This window comes from Muscardinus avellanarius, assembly GCF_963383645.1.
Source record: "Muscardinus avellanarius genome assembly, chromosome: 7".
NCBI classification, from domain to species: domain Eukaryota; kingdom Metazoa; phylum Chordata; class Mammalia; order Rodentia; family Gliridae; genus Muscardinus; species Muscardinus avellanarius.
The window spans coordinates 57315624-57324655 of record NC_137793.1 but is presented as its reverse complement, the minus strand read 5'-3'; the positions used below and the strand labels follow the sequence as shown (position 1 = coordinate 57324655).

Below are 9032 nucleotides of genomic sequence, written 5' to 3'. Positions count from 1 at the left end.
GCTACTTGCCAGAGCACACTTAATACTTGGTAGAATTGTGGATTTCTGGGATTTGCCATGATTTTCTAGTAAAAATAAAAATAAATTTTATCTTTTTTTTCTTTTCAGTACTGGGGATTAAATCCTAGGGTGTTCTGTCTCTGAGCCAATTACTCCTCCATTTCCCACTATTCCAACCCACAACTCTTTGGTACAAATAAACACTTCCTATTATGCATGATCAACAGATTAGTAACATTAAGTCTTCTGGGCATAAAAGAAACATTCCTTCCACAGTAATGTCAATGACTCCAATATGCCTTTCCATTAGAGAATAAAAAGGAAGAATATTAACTAAAAATTCCAGAAGACTCTTTTTTTTTTTTTTTCCGGGTCTGGGGATGGAACCCAGGGGCATTTGACCTCTGAGCTACACCCCCTGCCCTATTTTTTTATTATTTTGAAACCGGGTCTCACTGAGTTGCAGAGGGCCTCACTAAGTAGCTGAAGCTGTCCGCGAACTGTGATCCTCCAGGTCTCAGCCTCCCGAATGCTGGGATTACAAGCGTGCGCCACCACGCCCGGCCAGAAGACTCTTGTTTTGGACTTAACTCCCATTCTAGGCCCCTATATATCTGACTAAAAATCAATGAAGTCCCCGTGATCAAGCTGAAACTAAGCCTTTATCTGATCTTCCCAGAAATGGTAAGGACAGCCAAATTCCTCAAGCAGGTTTGTTTTATTTGGCTCCCTCTGCCTCATTCCTTAAGTAACATGACATGAACCAGTCAGTTATTTTTCTATGGGTCTCTTTTCCTGTCCCCCCCTTACATGGCAAGCAATTCTGACATCACCAATCCACTTTTTGGTTTTTGTTTCCACTTTTTTCTCTCTATAAAACCAACCTCCTCTGCCCTGCTCACTGGGACACTTACTCTTATGAAAAGAAGTGTTGCTGGGTTCTAGAATAAAAAGGCCAGTTAACAGTTAAGATCATTAAAATCAACTGTTCTGATGTCCTTCAACGAACCTAAAAACCTTAAAGATTCCACTACCCACACATACACACATTTGTTTTCTCCCTGTGAGAATAACAAATTCAATAAAGCTAAGGACAAGGAACAACACACAAGAATCAGTTGCATATTTGATTCTTATTGTCCACTAATATGGAAAATCAGAAAAAGAAAATTTAAAAATTTAAAAATTTATTTATAACAACATAAAAACACATATAAAACCAGCCAGGCATGGTGGCACATGCTTGTAATGCCAGTACTGTAATGCCATTAGGCAGAGCCGAGGATGAAAGGTTTGAGACCATCCTTGGCAACTTAGCAAGATTCTGTTTTAAATAAAAAATTCAAAAGGGCTATGGGTTAGCCAGGCGTCGTGGCGCACGCCTGTAATCCCCGTGCTTGGGAGGCTGAGACAGGAGGATTGCACAGATTCGAAGTCAGCCTCAGCTACTTAGTGAGGCTCTCAGCAACTTAGTGAGACCCTGTTTCCAAATAAAATATAAAATGGGTTTGGGAGTGTAGTCCAGAGGTAGAAAGCCTCTGGGTTCCACCCCCAGTACCACCAAAAAAAAGGGGGCTATGGGTTCAATCCCCAGTACCACCAGAAACAAAAGTAAAAATAAAATAAAAAAAATATTAAGAAAGAAAAAACTGGGACTTAGCCAAGTGAAAGATTTGCATATTGAAAACTATAATCACTGTTAAAGAAGGCAAGGGCTAAGTAAGGCTTCTCATGTTCAGGGAATGGAAGATTTAGTAAAGTTAAAATGCCAATACTGAGCTGGGCACGGTGGGCAGGCTTGTAACCCCAGCATTCACATTCACATTAGGGAGGCTGACACTGAAGCATCATGGTTCAAGGACAGCTTGAGCTACTTAGGCTCAGAGGTTCACTGACAGCCTCAGCTACCTGGCGAGGCCCTTCATAACTCAGTGAGACTGTTTAAAAAAAAAAAAAAATAGGGCTGGCAGTGTTCAGGTACAGTGCCCCTGGATTCCATCCCTGGTGCCGAAAAAAAAAAAAAAAAGAAGAAAAAAAAAAAAAAAAGAAAAGGATAAAAAATAGGCCTAGGGGTGTAGCTCGGAGGTAGAATGCCCTTGGGCTCCATCCCAGTTCGGCAAAAAAAAAAAAAAAAAAAAAAAAAGCCAATACTAACCAAAGTACAGAACACACTGAATAAATCCCTATAAAGAAACTCAACTTTTTTTGTAATAATAAAAAAATACATCCTAAAATTCATATGGAATCTTAATCTTAAGAAACCCAGAATGTAGTCTACGCAATCTTTAAAAACAAAGTCTGAAGCTGCATATGGTAGCAAACTCCTGCAATCCCAGTACTTTGGAGGCCGAGACAGGATGATTGCAGGTTCGAAGACAGTGTCAGCAACCTAGCAAGACACTGTTTCAAAACAAAAAGTAAAATTGGGTTGCGGGTGTAACTCAGAAGTAGAATGCCCCTTGGTTCAATCACCAGCATCACAGAAAAGAGGGGGAAAAAACTGCCAGCTGAGTGTGGTGGGATGTACTCAGAAGGCTGAGACAGGAGGATTGCAGGTTGGAGGACAGTCTCAGCAAAGCAATAAAACCTTCCATAACCTGGAGAGACCTGTTTAAAAAGCAAAACGGTAGTGCAATGCCCATGAGTTTGACCCAGTACCACGAAAAAAAAAAAACAAAACAAAACACAAAACCAAAACCAAATAAACAAAAAAACTCAGAATTACTGCATGAGCCAGCAACTCCACTTCTGGATATATACAATAAGAATTGAAAGCAAAGACTTGATCACAAAATATTTGTAAATCTATGTACACGACAGCATTATTCACAAAAGCCAAAAGGCAGAAGCCATCAAATATCTGTTAATGAATGAACAGACACACAAACCGTGGAATGATCATCCATATAGCCTTATTATATATTCTGTTTTCAAATAGGGGTCTCACTAACTCATGGAGGGCTCACAAGGTTATTGGGGCTGGCCTTGAACCTAAAATCCTCCTGTCTCAGCCTCCCAAGTACTGGAATTACTTGGCATGCGCCACTGTACCCAGCTTCAAAAATAAATTTTTTTCCTTTTTCTAGTACTTGGATTGAACCTATGAGAATCCTACCTCTGAGCTACATCCTTGGCCCTATTTTTAATTTTGAAACAGAATCTCAGAGGCTGGCCACAAACCTGCGATTCCTGTCTCAGCCTCCCACATATTAGGATTACAAGTGTGATCTACCATGTCCAGCTCAAAAAATTTTTAAGAAACTAAAAATACCCCTGTATCTAAAGATTGCTCAAGCTGGGCATGGTGGTACATGCCTGTCATCCCACTACTTGGGAGGCTGAGACAGGAGAATTATAGGTTCAAGGCCAGCCTCAGCAGGTAGCAAGACTCCCAACAACCTAGCTAGACCCCATTTCAAAAATAAAAAGGGACGGGCATGGTGGCACACCCTTGTAATCTTAGTCCTTGGGAGGCTGAGGCAGGAGATTCACAAGTTTAAGGACTGTCTCAGCAACTTAGTGCAACCCCATTTCAAAATAAAAATTAAAACAGGGCTGGGAGTTCAGTTCAGAGGTAGAATGCCCCTATGTTCTATCTTCAGTATCAACAAAAAGAAATAAAAACAAAACAAAACAAAAAGGGCTAGGGGTGTAGAAGGCAAAACATCCCTGTTCAGCCAGGCGTGGTGGTGCAGGCTTGTAATCCCAGCATTCGGGAGGTAGAGACCTGAGGATCCTAGTTCCAGGACAGCTTCAGCTACTTAGCAAGGCCCTTTGCAACTCAGTGACATCCTGTTTCAAAAATAAAAAGACCAAAAAACTAAGGCTGGGGGTTTCGCTCGGAGGCAGAATGCCCCTGAGTTCCATCCTCAGTATTGGGGGGGAAAAAAAATTCCTGTCCCTGTGTTCAATCCCCAGTCCCTCCTTCCCCAAATAAAATCTGTTCTACAATCTTAAACTAGGGTTCGTGGTGCATGCCTGTAAATCTTAGTATGAGAATCTCAGAAAGGAAGATCATAGATTTGAGGCCCGCCCAAGCAACTCAAGACCCTGTTTTGTTTTGTTTTTGTGGGTTTGGAGATGAAACCCAGGGGCATTCAACCTCTGAGCTACACCCCCTGCCCTATTTTTTATTCTTTATTTTGAAACAGGGTCTCATTAAGTTGCGGAGGGCCTCAGTAAGTAGCTGAGGCTGCCTGCCAACTGCGATCCTCTGGTCTCAGCCTCTTGAATGCTGGGGTTATAAATGTGCACCACCACGCCCAGCTAGCAAGACCCTGTTTTAAAAAAAATAAAAAGGGCTGGGGATGTGGCTTGGAGAAGACCTGGGGGTTCAATCCCCAGTACCAAACAAACACTAAATAAATAGCTACTTCCTAATAACCAACCTGGTATTCTTTTTCACTGATAAACATATATAGTTCGATTCGTCCGTATCTATATATAGAATCACAAGCATATATATCGTGGAGAAGTTTCCAAAGTGCATTTCTTTCACCTTTAATTGGGAAGATTCCAATTACTTTTAATGGACTACCTGCAAAAAGATTTTAGGAAAATTCTTAACACTTTTTCCTATAACCATATTTTACAATGCAAACAAAGTGAACAATGTTAATTTTAAACTGATTTAAATGAAAAGCAAGCTCTACTACCTTTCTGTTAGGAAACTTGGTCTTTGAGAAAATTGTGATCTGTACCATGGGAGGGGAATGGCATATTCAACTCAGGAGCAGCTGCTCATGAACTGAACAGCATAACTTGTACATAAATCCAGTAAACAAACCAGGCCTATTGCTAAGCAAGCTGACAAACTATAAGGCACTTGTCTGAGTCAAGGACAAAACTTACCTGTTGACCAAGGAAGTGCTTTTATCCCTAATTTCTTAAAAAGTACTTGTGACTCCATAACAGGTGGTTTTGGTAGTTCACAGTTATCAGGATCCAGTTTAAAAAAGTCACAGTGGAAGACTTCTAGTTGTCTACCTTTATTTTTCCCTAGGGACTAAGGAGACAAAGAGATAAAATGTTATGAAACTTTGGCATTATGTAGACTTGGCCTATATATATATTTTTTTTTGGATCAGGATCTTGTTAAGTTGCTGAGACTGTCCTTGAACTTGTGATCCTCCTGTCTCAGTTTCCCAAACACTGGGATTAGAGGTGAGTGCCACCAGGCCTGGACAGGCAATACATTTTTAATATGCACAGTGATGGGAATTTTTTAGTTTTACCCTGATCAAATCCTGGGCATCACACATGCTAGGGAAGACTTCAGATACCACTGAGCTACATCCCCTACCTTGAGTCACAGCAAAATTTTGTGTATAGAAAATTCTATTGGTATTCACTAGGGTTTAAAACAATATTGCAATTTTAAGTGATAAATTAAAAACCCTAGGCCTAGCCGGGCGTGGTGGCACACACTTGTAATCCTATCATTTTGAAGGCTGAGATAGGAGGATTGTGATTCGAGGACAACCTCAGCTACTACTTAGTGAGGCCCTTTGCAACTCAGTGAGACCTAGTTTCAAAATAAAGAATAAAAAATAGGGCTGGGGGTGTAGCTTGGAGGTAGAATGCCCCTGGGTTCCATCCCTAGTACTGCAAAAACAAAAAACAAACAAAGGCTTTTTCTTTTTTGGTGGCACTGGAGATCGAACCAAGGGGTGTTCTACCTCTGGGCTACACCCTCAACATTATTATTATTATTATTATTATTATTATTATTATTATTATTATTATTATTATCTTTTTGCAGTACCAGGAATTGAACCCAGGAGCATTCTACCTTTGAGTTATACCCCCAGCCCTATTTTTTATTCTTTATTTTGAAACAGGGTCTCTTAAGTAGCAGAGGGCCTCACTAGGTACCTGAGGCTGGCCACAAACCTATGATCCTCCTGTCCCTCCAGAGTACTAGGATTACAAGCATGTGCCACCACACCTGGCCCCCAACCCTATTTTATTTTTTATTTGGAAACAGTGTCTCACTAATTGGTTGAGGGTGGCCTTAAACCTGTGATCCTCCTATCTCAGCCTCCCAAGTACTGGGATTACAAGCTTGTACCATAAAGCAGGCTTTCCCAAGCCCCCCCCCCCTTTTTTAAGGGGAGTAAAAGGTTTATTGGAAGCAGCAGGGAATGGGGCAAGGGTGGCTGCACGCCCCCAAAGGGGCTGGAACTCTGGGTCCAGCAGCTGCCTTCAGGACAATACTTGAGAGTAGCCCAAGCCGAATTGCCTTCAGCTGCAGGCTGCTTTCTTTCGGAGTCCACGTGATCTGCCAGAAGGGAATAGAGAAAAGTGGCCGAACACCCCATAGGGTCGGTCGGAACTCCGGGGTCCAGTAGCTGCCTTCAGGGTCACTACCCGAGTGTTGCCCGAGCCAAGTGCCCATCAGTTGCAAACTACTTTCTCCCAGAGTCCACACGAGCTGCCAGAAAAGAGGTACAGGTCACCCCTAGGGGCTTGGCCAGCCATGATGTCCAGCAGAGGCCTTCAGGTCACTACTCAAGAATCGCCCGAGCCACGTGCCCTCAGATGCACTCTGCCTTCTCTCAGGGCCAACACGACCTGCGAGAGAGAGAACAGCTCCCCAAAAGGGGAGGGGGGTCCCGAGCGGGAAAGTCCCCCTCCCAAGCCCTTTTTATATTGTAATTGAAACAGGGCCCTACTAAATTGCTGAGGTTAGCCTTGAACCCCTGACCCTCAGATCTCAGCCTCCCAAGTATTCAGATTACAGGCATGAGCCACCACTGGCAAGCATTAAATATTTAATGTGCTTTATTCACTAGGGACAACAAGATTCAAGAAATGGTGCTAAAATAATCTTTTATAAAAGTAGCCTACTCAATTCTGTTTCCCTTTACTACTCAAAGTTAGCTGACTTAACAATAAATTATTTTTAGGAACTAAAATATACCTCCAAATGTGGAATATAAGTTTTGTCACTTTCAAGGGCAATTACTTTGGCACCAGTTTTAAGTAATGCCTGAGTCAGGATTCCAGGACCTAGATTAATAGAACAGAAAGTTTATGTACAAAACAAACAACATAATATGTTTTAACATCAGTCGTTATACAAAGCATTATCTAGTTTTAGTTCTTAAAATATCCCCAGGGTAGACATCATTCTTCTTTTCACATATAAGGAAAATGGGAATTGGAACATTATTTTACTCCAACATCCCACCATGGTAAACATACAGCTTGGCTTGAATCTATTTTGTCAGTGACTGAAACACTTGATATATATATATATATATATATATATATATATATATATATATGAGAGAGAGAGAGAGAGAGATATATATATATATATATATATAGAGAGAGAGAGAGAGAGAGGGGTACTGGGGTTCCTGGAAGCCCTTCTACCTCCGGGCTACACTTCCAAACCTATTTTTACATTTTTATTTGGAAACAGGGTCTCCTAAGCGAGCGCACGCAGCTGGCTTCGAACCTGCGTGATTCCTCCTTGTAATCCCAAACGCGGGGATTACAAGCGTGTGCCACCGCCAGGCAACTTTATATATATTTTTTTGAACCAAGGTCAGAGATGCTGAACTTGTGATCCAGTCTGTCTCCCAAATACTGGGATTACAGGCGTGTGCTACCTCGCCCAGGAAAACACTGACACACTTAATCACATGTCACTCTCAGATAGAAAAAAGCAAAAGAAAGGGTCGCCTGAAACCTACCACTCTCTCATAAACTATGTAGATGCTTTAACCATCAAAGTGCTGTCAAACCTAAACAGAACTCACTCTGACAGGAAATGGTGCTCTAAAAAATACTCCTAAAAATGTATAAATCTTGTGGTTTCCACATCTTGCTGCGGGTTACAGGAATTGCACAAGAAGGATAAGATAAGCTTCTTTGACTTTACAATTATTTGGGGAGGTGAAAGCTATAAGCAAATCTTAAAATACTGCATTAAGTGCAAATTGTCACAGGAGTACTTTGTAGCACCATTATTTGTACAAATCATATGCTTATGTTGAGGGCAAGCTCTCCAAATAAGCTGCTTGAAAGGGAAGGGCAGTGCCATAAACAGCAACCAGGACGGTCAAAACAAATTTGTGGAAGGGATCAACGTCCAAGAAAATGCAATCTAATCGACTCACCTGGATTGCATTCCAGAAATAGGTTGCGGAAATTTTTTCCTGTCCCACCCATGACTTGCACCAGGGTCTGGGCCAATCTCCGGCTGGTTACGTAACGCTTGGGATCAAAGCGGGACTTGGACGTATAAAACGCCAATTCCTCCGAATCCGAATCCGGCGACCGCAGAGGGAAGTCGGACAGTTCTCGGCGAGCCGCGGGCGCGTCCTTCCGCGTAGCTGCTCTGGACTTCAAACTGCACAGGCGACCAGCCCCAGCCCAAACGGACAGCGCCAGCCTCGGAGGAAGCTGAGCTGCCGGGCCCAACATCCTTGTCTCGAGGGCCGCCCCAGCGATCGCCGAGGGTCTCCACTTGGGCGAAGCCGGGGCCGAGCATCCCACGTGCAACCTCTAGCCGCCCGACTAGACCAGGCGGAAGTAAGCGCAGCCGCCGGCGCCGGCGTCGGCCGCCCTCTGAGCCTGCGCGCTCCCCTCACTTCCGCTTCCGGCCCGGCCGCCGCCGGAGACTCGCGAGCGCGCGGACGGGCGTGTCCGCACGGCGCTCTATGGTCGCCCGCCCCAGCGCTGCCTCTCTAGCCGCCCGCGCTCTATGCTCCGCGGCCCGGGCCGCCCTCCAGCCAGCCCGGGGGCCGCGCCGCGCCGAGGGAGGCGGGGCCGAGGCCGGAGCGTCCGAGCCGCCCGAGCCGCGGGACGCAGAGCCGGCCGAGTGACAGCTCGGCGGCGCCATGTCAGCGAGCGGGGCTGGGGACGGAGCCGGCGCCCCGCGGTAGCTCTCCTGTGGCCGCGGCTTCCCAGGTGAGCAGCGCGAGCGCGGTCGCCGGCGGGCGGCGGCCAGGGAGCCCCGGGAGCCCCGGGAGCCGGCGAGCAGCCGCCGCGGCTCCTCCGCCTCCAGCCGCTGCGGCTCC

The 9032-nt window shown here is 44.6% G+C and overlaps 1 protein-coding gene across 1 annotated transcript in view; it reads right to left on the bottom strand.

Moving 5' to 3' along the window:
- Positions 1-8436, bottom strand: part of TFB2M (transcription factor B2, mitochondrial) — a gene marked incomplete at both ends in the record, with an annotated part of 20043 nt that extends 11607 nt beyond the window's left edge. The window contains 5 exons of the mRNA XM_080698691.1: positions 1-65; positions 4389-4537; positions 4852-5005; positions 6923-7011; positions 8130-8436. The exon at positions 1-65 is cut by the window's left edge and continues 25 nt beyond it. Of these exons, the coding sequence (XP_080554817.1) occupies positions 1-65; positions 4389-4537; positions 4852-5005; positions 6923-7011; positions 8130-8436 (764 nt within the window). The remainder of the gene's footprint in view (positions 66-4388; positions 4538-4851; positions 5006-6922; positions 7012-8129) is intronic.
- Between the last annotated feature and the right edge of the window lie 596 nt (positions 8437-9032).